Raw genomic sequence first — 19592 nt, forward strand, 5'->3', positions numbered from 1 at the left:
CTGATCGATTTTCTTTACGGACAAGTAGGCGATCAACCTTCTGTGTCCTGCCAGACCGAGACATTTTTTTTGTGCGTCGCCACCGGGAATTGAACCCAGGACCCCTCGGTTCTACGCTCACGCGTTAACCACTGTACCAAAGAGGCGGTCATCAATCTATCTTTGTAGGAAAACCGCAATTTAAATTGATTGCGATGCAATTACAACAAATACTATTACTCGTGATAATTGAAATAGTTATGACGTAAAATTGTACGACAAATAATTAATTTCAACTTCCAGTTATGTTTTCTTTTGAAGGTATATTAGAATAATGTCCAAACAAAAGAGACAACTATTTCTTTGCTATTTAGTGCAATTAAAAATGCTAGATTTACCGTGCATTCTATTAAGCAGGTTTTAATAACTGGAAAAACATTTACTGCTACAACTTTCTCCTTACGCTCAGAAAAGTGTTTTTAATAAAAAGCGAAAGCAAACGTACTTATCGTATGGTCGATTGCCCCAGATATGTGCCGCTGAGTTGACGAGCCAAGTAAAGTGGAGTGAGAATGTGTAACGCAGGATCGACGCGACGTACCACGAAGACCAGGGATTCTCATTCCATAGCAAGACTGGCATCCATGACGGCAAAACGAAACACAACAGCGGCATCAGCACTAGATATGTTCTAGAATAAGAAGATGATTACATTATTAAGTCTATGAAATAGCTTGATTATTATATATTTACGATATACTATTGTAAATCTTAGTAAACGTTATTTAAATAACTGAACAATCTGAAGAAAACAAATTTTATCCCTTAATTTTGTCCTAGAGATAATGTTGACCCTATTATAGCGAATGATAAAATTCGAATAATAGCCAACAATGGCAAAGATTTTTGTAGTTACTCTGTAGCTTATTTATAGGATCCCTCATCGAACCCGATTTGACCGATTTTTGAAGAACTAAATTAAAATATATAAATTACAGTGTCAGCTTTCGTGTTAATTTTCATCTGTCCTTTGAAATCGTCGATATTATTTTATAATTCATGTTTATTTGCATACATAAATCTACTAAAAACTATGCGAATGAATTTGTCCTTCACCTCAATCTTATCACATTAGCTTACATAATCACCAACAGTTATGTTTCTGTGTGATTACTCAATCATAATCTTGAAACCGGTCAAAGAACTTTGCTTCCTTATAACAGGTTTATAACAGTTAATGTTAAATTTAATGAATAAAATTTAATTATGAATGCGGACGCACATTTTTGTACGTTACGTTGTAACTATTTAATAAATTAATTGTTAATACAGCTTAAGTCTTGGCCTACGTGGCAAGGCTTTGTGAATTACATTAAAAACAACAGAAGAAATGCTTGAATTAAATTCAAGCATTTCTTAAAGGCCATACGATAATAAGGCATTGTTGTGAGAAATAAAAAATAAACAACATAAGTAGATTAGTTGATCAACTGATACTTTTGTGAAAATGAACTGTAGTAAATAGAATTTACCGAAGTAAAAATTGGCCTATTTATTACATACCTCAATATTGTCTTTATAGATATTCTGTAATGCTTGAAGAAATACGTATAACATTGTGCACATTGCTAATAATGAGAACAATAAAAAACTATGAATACTAGATTCTTAATTCATAAAATTATTGTTTACAAGGCATGAGGATATATCTGATATATGCATAAACTTATTTCTTATAATTCAATACAAGACTAGCCCTATTAATTGAGTGGGTTCCTTACTTTTTTTGGAACATAACAATAGGATCTTTCTCGAGGTCCGACATGTCCACTGAAGCTCCTTTTTCGAACACGTCCTTATGTTTTCGCACCATCAGCCAACCGATGTGTGAGAAAAAGAATCCCCTCTTTGCATTATGCGGATCGGCGTCCGTTTCGGTAAACTTATGATGTACCCTGTAAAAATATAAATGAATTTCAATTTAATATTTGTTTATGGGTAACTTATCAAAACATTAATAAATTACGCTAATTACGTTATTTGCATATCCTACTTCCTACTAATAGGTATTGTAAATGCGAAAGTTTGTAAGGATGTGTGTGTGTTTGTTGCTCTTTCACGCAAAAGCTACAAGATACTACTACTACAGATCCGATTGCAATGAAATTTGTTACGTAGACAGCTAGACAACTGGAATAACATATAGGCAACTTTTTATCCCCTTATTCCTACGGGATACGGACTTGGGCGGGTGGAACCGCCGGGCGCAGCTAATACATAATAATTGTTTTGTAGTGTTATTGCAAAACTTTCTTTATTTCAATAAAAATAAAGTTAATAGTTACAGTACATTATTATTTAATGAGATTCTGATGTCTACGATAAACGCAATGAACTGTATAAATTGTTTACTTCAAAAATAAAAACTTGTCTTTTCTCTCATCAATCATGCCTGACGTCCGCCTGCGACGATCTTTCGTATACTCGAGTAGTTTGTAATTATGTACCTACTACACGTACCTACCGTTCACTTTAAGTGCTTGTACAAAACAGATGTTTGATATACGAAACTTCGTACAAGAAATTACCATTAGTCTCAAAGTTCAGAACTTCAGATTAAATTCCTTCTCATATAAAGAGGTAAAGTTTTTTAATTCGTAAGTTTTGACCTTGTAGGGAGTACCTCTGGATCTCAAAATCATTTAAATGAATCCAAAAAACTACAACCTACCATAAACGATAACCTGAAAAATCTAAAGACACTATCTATGACCTGTAGCTTCAGCGAGAGGTAATAAATATACAAAGTTTGTCTTATAACTTATTCAAAATATATAAATAATTACTTTTATTACCTGTGGTCACGAACCCATTCATATATGTGGTTTTGAAACGCCATAGTCTGAAGGACAGCTAAAATCAATCTGAGGGGCCATCTTGCTTTATACGCTCTATGTGCCCAAAGTCTATGTGCGCCCGCTGTTACTCCCATAGCTGATGTGGACGCGAAAAATGTGGCTGTAATGTGAAATAACTCATAAGAATGACAATAAAACAACCTATATATTAGATTAGATAACTGATCCATTTGTGATGTCTTACCTAGCCAATTCAGGTACAACTTAAAAAATAATAAATTTTGAAGCCTATAGATACCATGAATAAGGTAATATATGTTTTGGAAGATCCCCAGTAGGTAATTGTAGGTCATAAATGATAGTGTTTTGTGGTTGAAATATTCATATATAACAATAAAGTAGGTCAATCCCAAGCAAATCAAAATCTCAATGAAAAGTAATATAAAAAGTATCTTGATACCAAGACAGAAACCAAATACTTATTCACTATTAACAACATTGTACTGTAGTTTAGTAGTTTGATTCCTTAAAAAAATCTGGCATTATCCATTAAATTGATGACAGACAGACATTCTCTTTATACTATGTTGTGTGTGTTTTATATTACAAACAATTTCTGAGAAAATATGTCCAACAACAGAGCAACGTTAAAAAAACACATTTTACTTTCCCAGTATAATAAGTGTGTCGATGATATAAATTGTAATTTTAGATTGATTTGTGATAGATATTAATTTATTTATTTATTTATAATACTTTATTGTACAAAACAGAAAGTAAAGTTTATACAAAATATAATATGGCACAATGATATTTTGTACAAAAGACAGCAATCTCTGCCAGTCTCATTCATCCCTTCTTACTAAAAATTTCTTAACGTATATTTACTATATGTAAATTAGTGCTTACCAAAAAGAACGGTCCAAAGCTTAGCCCTTCCAGTGAATATGAGGTATAAGCCGTAGAAAGTAGCAACGTGTAAATAAATGAACGCTAACACGTTTCGCCAGACTATTTGCCATCTGAAAAACGGTAATTGAATTTAGCGATCAAATTTGCGAGAGGACAAATATCTCTTTTATTTAGAACTCCGTTTTGATGACACTAATATTCTTTCTGAGTATACGTATTTTAGTAGATATATACGTATTTTTTAAATGTTGTTCATTGCCCATTTATACAAATTATAACTGAAGTATTAAGTTTTATTGAATTAAATATTTTTCATTTTTCAGAACATCCTACTATAATACTACAAATATTATAAATGCGAAAGTTTGTAAGGATGTTCGTGCATTTGTTGCTCTTTCACGCAAAAGCTTCTTAACCGATTGCAATGATATTTGGTACGTAGACAGCTGGACAACTGCAATAACATATATAGGCAACTTTTTATCCCGATATTCCTACGGGATACGGACTTACGCGGGTGAAACCGCGGGGCGCACCTAGTAATTGATATTTAACATTCTAAATTGTACAAACTTTTTGAGGAATCACTAGTTAATACATAAACAAATCTGACGATAATTGTTAAAATGCAAACACTGATAACGTTATTTTTCTCTAACTTTATCAAATAGCTCACAAACAATGGCATTCCATTCCGCAGTAACTCGTTCGCAGCAGACTGCGTTTTGCTGTTTATTTCTTCTATAGAACACTTCGTTCAGTATAAAAACATACTTGTAGAAACAACTGAATATCGTATTTAAACTAAATAATATTATAACTAGCGAAGCCCAGTTCTGACTCGCTCTTCTCTAGTATTTATAGAAACAATATATTTTTTACCTTAAATCATCGCAGAAAACTAATAATATATTTTATGTCTTATGAAATAAAAGCATGATTGTTTGAACTAATGTGAGTGAAGTTATTGTATAGCAATACAAAATGTTCAACCTTAAGTCAAATAGTAAATCGAGTTATATGCACTGAATATAATTGTGTTAGCTTCAGATATAAGCTACTTACTCGTAGTCCCGTCTTTTGTCTAGCGATATGTAATTTGAAGACTCATGTTCCTCTAAGTTCTTCGTATACGTTTGAGGATCGACGGCCATTGTTGTTAAATTATAATGAGGATGAGGATTGCTGAGAAATACAATCTGAAAATTACAAATGGTAAAATCATATACTAGCCCACAATAGGTGCAAGCGTTGTAGCATTTCGTCTTTATTATGCAATCTGAATAAGGGTCGCCCCACACGGGCCACAAGTGACAGCCAATACACCGCCACGAGAAGCAATTTGTAGCGTGCGGTGGCACTGGCGTCAACCATGTGCGGTAAGTTCATATAAAATGTATGAAAACTGAGCAGGAAATATATAAATAAATATCGGTACCGGCGTTTTGTGGTTGTGGCTGGTGGCTCGTGTGGTCGTCCCTTAATATAATTAAAATAATATATTTTTTCATATATGTAGAAAGGGGGTGTGGTACTTCCCCGGTGCGAGCTGGCCCAATTCGTGCCGAAGCGTCTTCGACTACCACATACACAATATACAGTATAATTGTAAACTTTGAAGCTTTTTCTCCATTCAGTTTATGTCTATTTAGATCTAGTAGTTCATTTAATGTTCTATTTTACTTCTTTTTCTCGTTTTTAGTTTATTTCTAGTTTTTCAGAGGACGTAATTTTATTTGATGGCTGTTCAGGGGAGAAGATTAAGTTGCCGTCCTTAAAAAAACCTAGCAAACCCTCAGTTTATGGAACTTTGGGTTTAACGTGTCTGCGTGTTTGTCTGTCTTTGTACGTTTACGAATTTACTATTTATTTATAACTGTCCTGTAGATCTCGATATAGCGGCAACAATAAGCGTGGTCGGGAGTTTTTTTAATTAAATTCAATTAACTTATTATTATCTAGTTATACCATCTGCAAATTAAAGTTATATGCAAATCGCAACCTTAACCTTCCTACCGGCAGGTTTTTATCACACCTAAAATCATCAAATAAAATAACATTGAAAACTATGACATTTAACAAATATAATAATTTATTTTATGACGCAATGGTTGCTACGAATAATTTCTTTATTAGTACACTGGTTGTCTACCCGCTATCATTGGTTTTTTCCGGCCCACATAACTATGTCATGAAATCGGGACAATATGATTGTCACAAAAAATATAAGGGAAACCTGAATCAACATGACACGTTTCAATAGTGCGAAACCGTTTATTGAAAGAATAATAAGTAATAACAGTAGATAGGTACGTTATATTGAGTTTAAGATAATTTGGTGAAAGTTAAAGAAAAATCATAATTGGCGACGTGCGCTACTTACTTCGACCCTAAAGTTATTTACATGGTATATTTAATTTAAACAAATTCATTTTGCTATTCTTAGATTACCTTGTCATATAACAAGGTCATCTAAACGATATAAATATTATAGTCGCTTCACCATCGCGCTTTACTCACAATTCAGGTTTATACATAATTATGGACAAGGAAAGCGCACAGTCTTGATTAAATAACTTTTTCCTAAAGGGTACATCGTGCTATTAAAACCATAAAACGTCATTTGCATTGAAAATTAAAGAGAATTAAAAAGTTTATTGAACACGGCAAGCCTTAATCAAAAGTATTACAAAACAACTATGTACAACATAGATTCTTCTCTTCTCAGAAGGCATTTAAACACGTAGATTAATTGTTTAATGATATGCATATTCATAGGAAAGATTAGTAAATTTTCGTTGATAGTCCCATTCGATTTCTAATGTTATTATCGTGGGTATTTCATAATACCGATAAAATTGATAATTTTTGATTTCCTCCAATCTTTTATCATCATTGACTTGGTATATACAGAAGCTAATCTTGAAAAAAAAATAGGCAGGCTCCTTTACTTATAAGGAAAAATCCAATTCATTTGAAAAATTTACCAATTTAACTACCAGCACTTGGCTCGTGTTGTTTATCATAGCCTAAACCCTTATAGAATGTCTGTGTCTTAGCAGTAGCAAAAAGTATAATCTGATCATGATGCAGTTTAGTGAGCAAAGCAAAAGTTGTTAATATTTTAAGATATAGTTGTTAATCTTTAAGATATATTCACAGAGGAGATACTGTTATCCCTTTCACAGAAAATGTTTACTTTGATATCTAACGGTCAAGGTAGTAAAGATCTTTTCCTATCGAGTTAATGACACTACATCAAAAAATAGTGAATCAAGGTCAGCCTATTTGGCACAAGTGCACAAAAGCGATGTTGTATAGAAAGTACCGTTTGTACTTTTACTGTAGAATTGCCGCAACGTATTTGTTAACTCAGTAGAGGAGACTCGTGAATTAAACAGTTTAAAACAGTAAAGAAAATCTTGCTGTACTTGATTACACAAATATAAATGGTATAAGTAGGTACTAAGCTATTTCATAACTAACAAGTCATGTTTAAATTACCCGAATTTTTCAATAAAAAGATGGCTATAAGGTATCTCGTACGTTGACTTTATATCTATAAAAAATGACATTAAGATACAACAAACTGTCTGTTGAGAACAATAATGGACTTTAATATTGCGCAAGAAGTTTCCATGTAATTATACACTAAAATAAAAAATGCACTTTTCTCTTTTGTGTCCACGGCACTTACATTTTCTTTTTCCTCTATACCACGAATTTCGTTATTATCACACAACATACAATGTATAAATTCATTGTCATTCATAGGTATGCTAATTACAAATATTGCTAGTAGGCACTGTCTTCTTGGTAATCGTATGTTTACGTTGAAACCGAGAATTTTCATACAAAGCACCACTAATTTATTATTTAACATTTCGATCGCCACCTTAATGCTTTTCGTTATTATATCACATTGAGATGATGTCTATTTCATAGTTGTTTTAAATAATTCTTTTGAAAGTGAAAGTTACTCATTAATTATTTAAAAATATCGGCATTAAATTGAAAGCAAATATACTGCGAGACATTCCGTAGTGGGTACACGTTGTCTCTGCCAATTCTCAATATTTTCCAATATAATATCATGCTCTCAAGAAAGTTACCTACATTAGAGACACCAGACTATCATATCTCAAAACTCTGATGCCATAAATCAGTTCAAAGAAAGTTTATTTTATGACTGAGCTGTTTATAGCATAAATTAGCTGCACCCGGCAAACGCTGTTCTGCCTTATTCTTATCATTTAGGGGTATGAAAAATAGATGTTGGCCGATTCTCATAGATACCGGATAAGCACAAAAAATTTCATAAAAATCGGTCAAGCCGTTTCGGAGGAGTATGGCAACGAAAACTGTGACACGAGAATTTTATATATTAGAAGATACAATACCTACGGTTAATTCGTCAAATACCATTAACAAGGTTCAATTGTGTGGAATACAGACTTTCCACTCGTAGCATATGCGGAGTCAATATCGTCACCATGACAACTTCACTTTTACTTCCTTGAAAGAGAAGTAAATAATGAGAATGAAACCCGTTCTACACTTGACCTCGACTGTGAGTAACATCGGTGAATCTGCGGTCCAATGACACTTTCACCGCATCGCCACTCTGTACAATGATTATGTTGTGCTCTTCAAAGATCAGCATCGGAGATGAGATCAAGCGAATTCGTAAGGCATTTCTATTGACCCTAACATACTATGTTTACAGCAAATATATGTGTTGAATTCACAATTAGCTTCTCGGTCAATTAGCATCGAAAAAATCTTCTTTAATGTTTGATGCAAATATTTAGTGAGTGGTTTTGTTGTTTATACTTTTACCGCAACGGCCAATAATTAGCATCTAGTATTGTGCTGTTTATTTTTCATTTACTTTACATTGTTAGTTTTAAATGAAGCAGTATGTATATAGTAGTGTTTTATATGGTTATATAATAAATAGCATTGTTATTTAATTTCATTATTAATTTCCTATTGCCACAGACAATATAATATTATTGGTGCGCTACTGCTAAATTGCAAATAAAGCATTGGTTATAGTTTTTATTTCATGTTTACATAGTTAACAGCACCAACAACTTTATCATACCACGCTATAATCTGAAATATTTACTTCCCAAAACATATACCTAGTTAAAACCAATGCAAAAATGTATGTACATATGTTTCTAGCGTAAATATACCATAGTGGTTTTTAAATGTATGTTATGAAAAATACATTCCTATCACCTAACAACAATAACTGCTCCCTTGCCCTCGATTCATATACAGGAAATCGTGCATGAAACTTCGAAGGTATCATCCAGTTATGAATATAATAAACTGTTGAATCCATAGATATTCGCTGCCGCTTATATTCTGTACAAAATGTCGATTTCATGAACATTGCAGATGTCACGTATACGTCCAACGCAATAAGACTGCAATCTAAAATACTATTTGGGAACAATTAATTATCTAGGTAATAGCTAGTTAGCTAATTCATAAATTTTACAAATTATAACGTCTTTAGAAGGAACTTATTTAATATAATAATAATTCCGTAGAAATTGATAGCTTGCAATTCTGAAGAATTTTTAATTATACCAATAACTGAAGACGCAAAGTTGAGTTCTTAAATGTATTTCCGTTTATGTATGTATTTAGATAACGAAAACCTACGTATACTACTAAAATATTACGTATAAGTGTATGTAAGTAATATCTTTCTCTACAATTTCGTTTTTTTCATTTTCGATCTTAACAGTATGATAAATGAACGGTGTATAATACGAAAAGTATATTTAACGTTTTAGGTATATTTTAGTTTATTATATCATATCTTAGTTGAGTATATGAGTTCGATTTCTAACAAATCTTGGATAATTTATAAACCTTTTTATTACATATTTTAGTTCTATGAAAATAGAATTATAGAGAATATTTAAGTTAAAATAAAATTTGTAAACAATACTCTTGCTTAGGTAAAGCATATTGGTAAAACGTAAAATACTGTGAAAATGCGGAAACTTATTAAATATAAATATATTATATACAATTGTGAATTTTATAGCAGCTATTGTTTCTACAGACTCCGTGTCAATTTAAGTCATTAATTTATTTTTCGATGCAGCGGAAAAGGAAGTTATCAAATTAAGTAAAAAATATTTATTTCAAAGTCACGAAACAATGTAAATGCACTGTAACAATCACCTACATACGCATATAATAAATGTATGTATTGTTATTTAAGAAGAAAGCGTCTCAAGTGTTTAATGAAAATATTGAGCAAATCGTAAAATGTTCACAATGAATGATTTGCTATTTTTGTTTCAAAAATTATACGAATGTTTTATAGCGTTCTCGTCCTAGAAACGTTAAGTCGTAAAATTTATTCTCCCAACACAAAGAGGACGAACCAAGACTATTTAGCAACATTTACCTAACTACATGTGCTGAGAATGAGCTAGAATAATAGCTTATTCATATATTTTCAATAACTAATCAACATTATATTATTTAAGTTCTTACAAATCACAATGCAAGAAGAAAGTATTTATAAACAAGAGTTAGGAATCCAAAGAAAAGGTAACATTTAAATTTGATGAGCAGAGCATGTTATCGTTACTTTTTTATTATTCTTAATTATATGCAGTGCATCCTATATTTGGATAGAAATTTAATTGCCGCATGAAAATTAATTAAAGTTCCAAGATGTGGCGTTTGAGTATATAGGTACAATTCAAAATAATTGCCTATTTTACGTTATAGTATATATTATATATTCCATCGCAAAATATTTGTTCGCATACGATCAAATTGAAACCTCAAACCACGACCCTGTAACCGTTACACAAAGCTCTAATATTTATAGGCCTGTGTGTGGTAGCGTAGGTACAAAATCATTCTAAGCGATCATGTTCTCTGATTTTAACTTCACTGAATAACTTGAGATTTTAATTAAACAAGATATTTTAGAATGAAGCACGTGTTTCCAAAATTTTGTGTAATATAACATATAAAATGAAAACAACCATCTCACACTATGTTGGAAAGATACTAGCATACAATTTGTGTTGAAACGATTTATGGTTTATATTTTAAAAGCAAAGGCGAAAGGAGACTATTTAATAAAATAATTGTCATTGTATAGTCATTATATGTAGCATTTTTAATATAAAATAAACATTATTCGTTGAAACAATATTAATTATCCATTGAATCCATCAAAACATCCTTATCGACATGTATAAAAATCGAACCGAATACATTTTTCAGGCTTTACGCATATTTTCGCTTTTGATATCATTGTATTCTTATCGTTTGCAAATATCGAAAGATTGTAAGTTATCGGTAAGAAACTGTAAGTACCTTATTTTGTGTTTAGAGTGGAAATTGTCTGGCTTCAGGTTAAAACGAAAAATATTTAAGTCTGTGGAATAAATCGTATTATATACTTGAAGCAAGAAAAATGAATATAGGATATTTTAGTTTTTGTTAATAGCTTAGCTTAAATTAGCTGTTAATTTCATCCTTTCATTATGATTAAATCTATCTAAAAGAACGACCATGATAAATAACTATACTAAATAAGCTGCTTGAAATTTTACAAAAAAAGGGTGAGTCGACACCTACTCGCGAATACCTAGTAATTAGTTACAATATGAGTATTCGTATTGCATTTACATCTTGTCTACGCATAGATAATTGGTTAACTTAAATATGTTGAAACGGTTAGTTGACAATGGGACAAAATGTTAATGAGTTTACACAAACACATGTAGAAAGCTTCTAATTAAACTCGAACTTATTCGGTTGCTCGTGAAATGAGAAATTTAAAAGTAGCGTGACGCATATAACATTAAACTTTAATAATTTTGTGGAAATATGCAGTGAGATAAAAAAACTAGCTTTCTGGTCAGAAGTGTATCTCAATAAAAAGTGGTGTCTTTTTCCTTTTTGTGATTCGTTGGAAATGCATCAGAAATTCCTGATAAACATTAATCTCTAGAAAAATGTGCTATTGTACAAAATATAAGTTGCATGTGCATAGCTTTGCAACAAAAGAAAAAGTGATAAATGGCCATTATTTGATATAAAAATACAGTTTCGGTTAAAGACCGTTCCCTTGATTTTAATACAAAGCAATGAGATCAAGTTCATATTAAAAACGATAAACTGTGCAAACCGAGCACTTCTGTAAGTTGTAATAATAACACATAAAAACTGTAAATAATAATTGAGTCTATCTTCAATGCACCAAAGCAATTATAATATAATGAACTGTAGGAATATTTTATAGTGGTCTATTGTTAAGGTTTTAGGGAACAATCTCTAAATTCCGACAGACCAATGGAAAGACACATTATTTGTGGGCATTATAGGCTATATTTTAATCCCTTGACAAACCGTGCAAAACCGAGCAAAGCGGCTAGTAAAAGATAAATTTTTAAGTGGTAAGGTTGTTACTACTACTCTACGTAGCAATTCCGTTAATCAAATTTTGTATAATATGTAAAGATGGGTCAATAACTCTGTGATAAGTCAGATTTCATTATTACATCGACAATCAAAGCAACGGCTGTACCTACGTGATCCCTGTCACATTACCTGCACTTTCATAAAGCCGAGTCTGTTGTGAAACATTTAATCAAATCTTATGTCAAAGCACAGATTTAATATTTAATGTCATATTAACCACCACAAAATGATATCAAAAGTTAATACAAATTTAATTTAGAACATGGAAATCTTTCGGCACATTCTATAAATCTACTCGTATAGGCATTATGCATAGTATTTATAGAAAGCATATTTTTCATTAATATAATTGTTTGAATCCAATTTACATATACATATATTATAATTCTTAAAAAGAGGCAATGTTCGAATTAATTACCATACGCTTAATAAATTTCACTTATAACAATTGAGTATTGTAGAGAGCTCTATAGAAATTATTGCATGTCTCAATAGAAAATATTAAGCATATAAACCAACTAAGACCGTGTTTGTAATAGTTTAAAGTTTATCTTCACTTTCGTTCTACGAATTATGACTTATGCCCATATCTATTGTGTATCGTGTTATGTATACGAATAGTATGTACAAAAGGGAAAAGGAAATCGCCTTTGCTTGTCTGACTGTTTATCTACAATTTTTTTAAACCGCAAAATTTAACAGCTTTATAACAATATTGTTTCTATAAGATTACATGTTTAGTTAATCCTAGATTCTACATATAGTTTCACATATAATAGGCATGTGCATGTTGCATCTTTTATAGGCGCATATCATAGTATATTATCATATATATTGCCTTTTCAAGAAATTAAATGCATTCATATTCTGAACAAGCGTATTTTAGTAGGTCACTGTTAACAGTGCGGTTTGTAAGGTGAAAGGTCACAGTCATTGCTCCGATAGCGTCAATTGGATATTGATCAGTTGTTTACAGATAGAATTAAAGAAATTTTAGAGGTAAAGTAGACACTATTCATCTTAAGTAGACACAAAATAGCAATTTCATGAATGTTATTAAGTTAAACCAATATATGTCACTATTAATTTGATTGATTTTTCTTTGTATATAGAGATATTGTAATAGAAAAATACGAAAAAAGGATAAGTAGAAGACATACATCTGTTTCCCTGATCGATTTTCTTTTTGGAAAAGTAGGTGCCAACAGTAGGTATCAGGCCTTTCGTTCCGTGTGTAGAAATTTTATTTTGAATGTTTTACATGATTTTTGTACAAAAAAACGGCAAATATTTTATGTAGTTATGAGTCGGTATTCGCTTTATAAATGTAGTACGTTTTAGAAAAATGCGTTTTGGGAAATACCCATCAATTAATTTTATAATAATGATTATTGAATGAACGTAATGATGATGATTTTCTCTTGATAGCTTTGAAACGATAGCAAATCTCTAATACTATATAATAACTCTTCTTGGTTCTTATTCATGAATAGATTGAGTATAAACAATAATCAGTATTGGATTTTATTTTTTTCCTTCATGAATAATTTTGAAGGAAACTCGACGGTAAATTTCCTTAAGATATAATTAATGAAAATATTAATTGAGTACTTGAAGTGGTTTGATTTTATCCTGTGTTAAAATGGTTTCATTTTAATCTTTATTTATTGATAGAATTTTCTAATTATAATAAACGTACATTTTCAGTTTCCACTTATTCTCTTTCGTATATAGGTAATTATATTTTAAATTAAGTTATAATCAAACGTTGTGTTACAAATTTTACGTAAAACACAAAATTAATTAATCAGCTACTTATATATTAGTTTCACTCAATAAATTTCATACATCCGTAACATTGAAATGTCGGCAGTTACAATTAACCTCATTCACTTTCTATTAAAAATTTTAACTTACGTTGCGAGACGAACGCCCGGCAGTCGGCACTTTCTTCACGATACAAATCAACTTCCATTCACGATTAAAACATGCACTGTAAACAATTTGATTTAATGCAGCATCCGACACAGGCCCTCTCGGAAACACCAAAGCTAAGCTTTGACGAGCGCGCGGATCGCGTCTCTCTTATAGCTTCGGTTCGTGTAACACTTTCCCCACCAACAAACACTTCATCTTTGTAACCCATAATTTCACTTTATGTTTTCGAAAAATGGTGCATCACTTTATAATTCAAATAATGCGTATACGCACTTGACACTGAATCAAAATACATCTCACATATGAGCGCCTTTAAGCCCAAAAAAACATTAAAACTTTTACTAATTATTAGAAAATTAACATCAAGAATTCTCAGATCTGCAAGTATGATGGATTCGTCTATATCAAGATAACTTAACTCTAATGGAAATTTATGAAACTGTCAAATAATAATACATACTTCATGTAAAATGCGATGTTCAAAAATCAAATACGCAAACGTATACGACATGGTGTATTTTAACTATCCGGCTACAATCCATTTCAATCATATTTTAGAAAAACAAATGTCTATATAAAAACGCGCTGAGTTTTTATAAAGCAATTTAATAAATTCAATAAATTATAATTCTAGCTCCAACATGTCGCATGGTATGAAGAATCTGATGAGTTAATAAAGTTATCTAACGATGAAAAACTTATCCCAAGTGCGATATTTTTATTTTGTTTTGTTGATAATTCTATCAGTATCATTTTTTTGTAGGTCTAGCTTATTAAAAAGATAGAATCCATTGTTTCTAGCAAGCATATCAAAATTATAATTTAACTTGAAACTGCACTTATATATTATAATCATTTAATTTTGTTACATCGTTACTGCTTATAATAAATTCAATGCACGTGCACCCTTGGCAAGTGTTGCTTCTGGTGGTCTTTAATAAATCATCACAAGAAACTCCAATCGAGTCGAGTTTTAAATTTCATAGAGAAACGTTTTGTAAAATCACCTAGAATAAGATAAATTGCAGGTTATGTTAATTATTTATTTACTTACTGGCAACATAAGCTTTCTAAATTAGCGAAATACAAACACAGCTTTACGTAAATACCCACCAATTCAAACTAATAATGTTTTTTATACTTTTGTCTGATTAAGTAAGCTCACTCAGATCATGTGGACGGAATTCATAACGTGTGTATTGCCCAAAAAGTAAGCTTTAATAATAATGGAATAAACTAAATTCAAAAACTATATTAAAACTGTGTTAGTTCAGAGAGGCTACTGTAGCATTTATGAATATATGGAAGATGACAATCCAAGGAATGTTGTCGCTTAAGATCCACCGGACAGTTCTTTGGCATCATTGTTATGTATATGTTACATATTATGTAGAATTAAAATGTAAAATTGATATATTACAATTCTAAAAGAGCAACTACAGAGTTTCTAGCCGGCTCTTCTTTGTAGAAACTGCCTTCCGAACCGGTGGTAAATGTTATAATTGTGAATAATATGATATTGATTCAAAAGTGCTTCTATAGGAAGTCTAGTTGAATGAATAAATGTTTGAGTTGAAGTTTTAAATAGTCTGATACTGACTATTGTTAAGGAAATATTAATCGTGGCGAATATACCTAGCATGTGGTGTATGTGGCCTAATTAGGAAATAAGGTAATAAAGTATACTACCCTCATAGGAGGCCTGCGTCCCAGCAGTGAAAACATGGGCTGTGGGCTGATGATGATGAAGGTGTACGAGGTTTGAATTAAATCTTTGCTTTTCAAGTGGGTTGAAATCGACAGTTTAAATATCTATGTTGTACATAAATTATGCAATTAAATAATACGGTATAAATTATATAAATAACAAACATGTTTCCTATACATATTTTCATAAAAACCATTTAATTCATTTATAGACTAGAAGATATTAACTTTTTGTCGTAGACTAAAGGTGTGCGGTTTTTTCAAATCCCTTGCTTTGATAGTTTTTTTTTTTTTCTATAAATATATTTGTAAATATTTTCGCATTCTAACAAACAATACACTCCATTAATTTCCCCATATTAGAGACTGGATCTTTATTATTTGTTATATATCTATTAAAGTCCTTTCGGGGGAAGCACTTATACTATTTATACTCGCTTTCAGTTATACTGTAGATGAGCCGTTGCTATCGGAAGATTTTATTAGGTTAAATGCCTTGGTCGGAATTCGAACGCAGCACTTCTGAATATTTGGAAACAATAACAAAACATAATAGGTATCTTTATCGATTCTAGTATATTCGGATTCGAACACGACAAAAGACTGAATGCATCTTGGGCCTTGAAAAAATCTTGGGAAAAATATATTTGTATACATCATTGTCTAAAAGTACAGCATGGAAAATATGTGATTAATAAATAGTATATGAAAATATAGTTTTTATCTATTCTGTGGGTTTGTTCTCTAGGTTAGTACATTCGTAAATAGTTAGGAGTTAACTTATCACCTAATTGCCGATGAAAATCTATAGAAATTTATATAGACTTACTATAAAAATATGTATATTTAATTATTTTAAATTTAATTTTAAAATAATCATTAAAATATTAAAACTAAGCAAAAGCATCTCTGCACTCAAATTGGGGCCTGAAGTTTTTAGAAAATCCTAATTATAATACATTGGGATCTTTAATATTTATTTGTGAAACATTTTTTGATTACTTTCTGTTTATTAAAACGTAAAAACATTATAAAATAGCCTTTTACGTAGGTAAACGTTAATAATAATACGTGTATAATATTCGAATTTGAAAAAACTCTTAAATAAATTTAATTAATAAGTAATATGTTTTTAAGGATTTGTGTAGATAACGTGGATAAGGATTTATAATATGACAGCGTAGATGACTAAAAACGCGAATAAAACAATGAAACAATAAACTAACAAAAATTGTAAATTATTTAATTCATATTTTCGAAAACGTCAGTGTTAGAATCTTTAAATTTTTCGTATAACATAGAATATCATCCACACTTAGGAAGTTATAATAAAACTGTAGATAACTCTTTGATTCCCGGGTTTCGAGCACAAAGTAGTTATATAGATATTTCTCGGTAACAAATAGGTTATAGTTTATTTTGAATAGGTATCTATGATCCCGCGAATACAAACTAAAGTCTGGGGCACAGCTAGTTATAAAATAAATTCATGTGGATAAGGAATATACGAAGTGCAAAACCAGCAATTTATTATGTAAAGAAAAATTAACTCGTGTTCATTATATGATGACAAAGAAAAACATAACCTTCAACACACGAGGGAAACTGGACGGGAACAAACAGTCATTGTTTGTGAGGCTCCAAGCAAAACGCTCAGGAAAACTCCTTATAAAGAAAAACCTAATATTTGTATAGGTGTCCACTTTGTGGTTGATTGTATTTAAAAAGTCATAGTGTATTTAGTTTAACGTAATACTAATTTAATGTAACGAAAATACTAATAAGTATTTGAATTTGAAACGAAATTATCTAAAGTAGGCATTTAGTACTAGTTAAAACTTTGAAAAAAATGGAAAAATAAGTAAAATTATTCGAATTTAGAATTAATGATGCCGATTTTGAAGTCAACCAACAGTAAAGTAATTTATTTACGTTTAAGAGAACCTTTTAGCTTTTAAACATCGTTGAAAGGATTTTTTTTAGAATTAAAAATACTCGGAAGAATTATTTGTGTGAGTGGAGCAACCGTACAGGGGAAGGTACCAAACCCCGATAGACGACCTGCGTGAAAAAGTAGCATGCTACTGATGAAACACATTCAATGAGTGGGGCTAGCCAGAGGCCTGTATCGCTCTCTTTACCCTTTACAATACTTTTGTTTATTCCCTCCATCAATCCTTTACTTAAGTGTTATCAACTAAAGTTAGCACTTGCCCGCCCATTTTTAGGGTCACATAACATCTGTAACTGTTTATGGGCGGAGCAGTAATAAATGATCATAGACTTGAATATGAAAAATCGTTAGTTTACAAAACGATTAATTAAATGCTCTGCTTCATTTTCAACGGTGAGTCTGGTTAAAAAAGTTTACCAAAAGCATACAACATTCTAGACAATACTGTACATTAAAAAAAACACGTATTCTTCCAACATCGATCTAATTGGAAATGTAACAAAAGGCATTAAATTTTCAATTTATTAGAGTATTTTAATAAAAAGTCAAAATTGAAGAGCATCTCTTGTTGTCTAATTGATGTTAAATTCAAATGGTTCTCTATGTAGAAAGTTAACACAACAGCAAATTCTGAACAAATTAACAAATATATGATGACAATAACTTGACAGATTGTTGATTATGTTTAGTCATGGAATGTACTTGACCCGCGTTTCGAACACATTCCATGACGAGATGAAGAAGTAAAGAACTATCTATAAATAAGAACCAGAAATTAGGTATCAGAATCGTTTACTTTATTTTTAAAGTGGTTATTTCATATAATGTTATTATTATTAAGATTAAAAAATGATCGTAACTGAGCATTAGGAACTCCGACTACAATGGAAAAGATGTCGAGGCCAGACGAGCAAGAAATAAATTGATTTTTTCCATTGCTCGAAACTCGAAACGGTGAAGGAACTAAAACTTCGTTATATATAAGAATTAAAAATTCAACGACAGGCTACATGTGCTAACCCGCGCATGCCCACATTGGTGGTTTATGGCCTGAACCCAAATAGGTTGATCGTGTCCCTGCAGTGGAAATAAACATGGGCGTAAATGTTTGATTTGATATAATATATGACCTAGTGGAACCTATTTCATATTTTTATAAAAAGGTAATTTAATATAGATTAAAATATTATCGTAGGTATTTCCCGCAAATACTCAAATTCTGCACCAAAAGATGCTCGTAATATATGCAAAGCTGTTGATATATTATGGTAATATATAATTAATAATTAATAATGAATAACGTGAAATGAATTGATAATAGGCAGGGTTTAAATATTACAATTTAGTGAGATAAATAATTTATGAGCATTCTTGTCTTATTCCAAGCTTGCTATTTATATACGGCAGGAGAAACAATTTTTGTCAAAACTGACATAAAGCAGTCTGAAATGTTATTATTGTATATTATATATATGGTTTAAAGGATTAGTTCAGATTGTTATTAAAAATAATTATTATTAGCCATAAGGTCGCCAATTGTTCTGCTTTTCTGAGTATCATTGTTAATATATGTTTTTTTATTTTGTGTTTATTTGTCTGAGTGCAATAAAGTATTTATAATTATAATATGCATCACTCCATAATATTCTGATATCCCACAACGAAAGATCCCGATCTTTTGGATGGCTTATGTGGAGACACAGGTACAACACGCGGAGGTCCTTTTGAGAATTTTATGTGTTGCGGGACATCAATTATCAACCAAC

At 31.0% G+C, this 19592-nt stretch overlaps 1 protein-coding gene across 1 annotated transcript in view; it reads right to left on the reverse strand.

Moving 5' to 3' along the window:
• LOC119834404 (acyl-CoA Delta(11) desaturase-like) overlaps positions 1-14284 on the reverse strand; it is a 17291-nt gene extending 3007 nt beyond the window's left edge. The window contains exons 1-6 of the mRNA XM_038358757.1: positions 14145-14284; positions 4815-4948; positions 3747-3859; positions 2835-2997; positions 1761-1934; positions 485-670 (exon numbers count right to left, since the gene is read on the reverse strand). Coding sequence (XP_038214685.1) covers positions 485-670; positions 1761-1934; positions 2835-2997; positions 3747-3859; positions 4815-4903 — 725 coding nt within the window. The 5' untranslated portion in view covers positions 4904-4948; positions 14145-14284. The remainder of the gene's footprint in view (positions 1-484; positions 671-1760; positions 1935-2834; positions 2998-3746; positions 3860-4814; positions 4949-14144) is intronic.
• Between the last annotated feature and the right edge of the window lie 5308 nt (positions 14285-19592).

This window comes from Zerene cesonia, chromosome 19, assembly GCF_012273895.1.
Source record: "Zerene cesonia ecotype Mississippi chromosome 19, Zerene_cesonia_1.1, whole genome shotgun sequence".
Lineage (NCBI taxonomy): Eukaryota > Metazoa > Arthropoda > Insecta > Lepidoptera > Pieridae > Zerene > Zerene cesonia.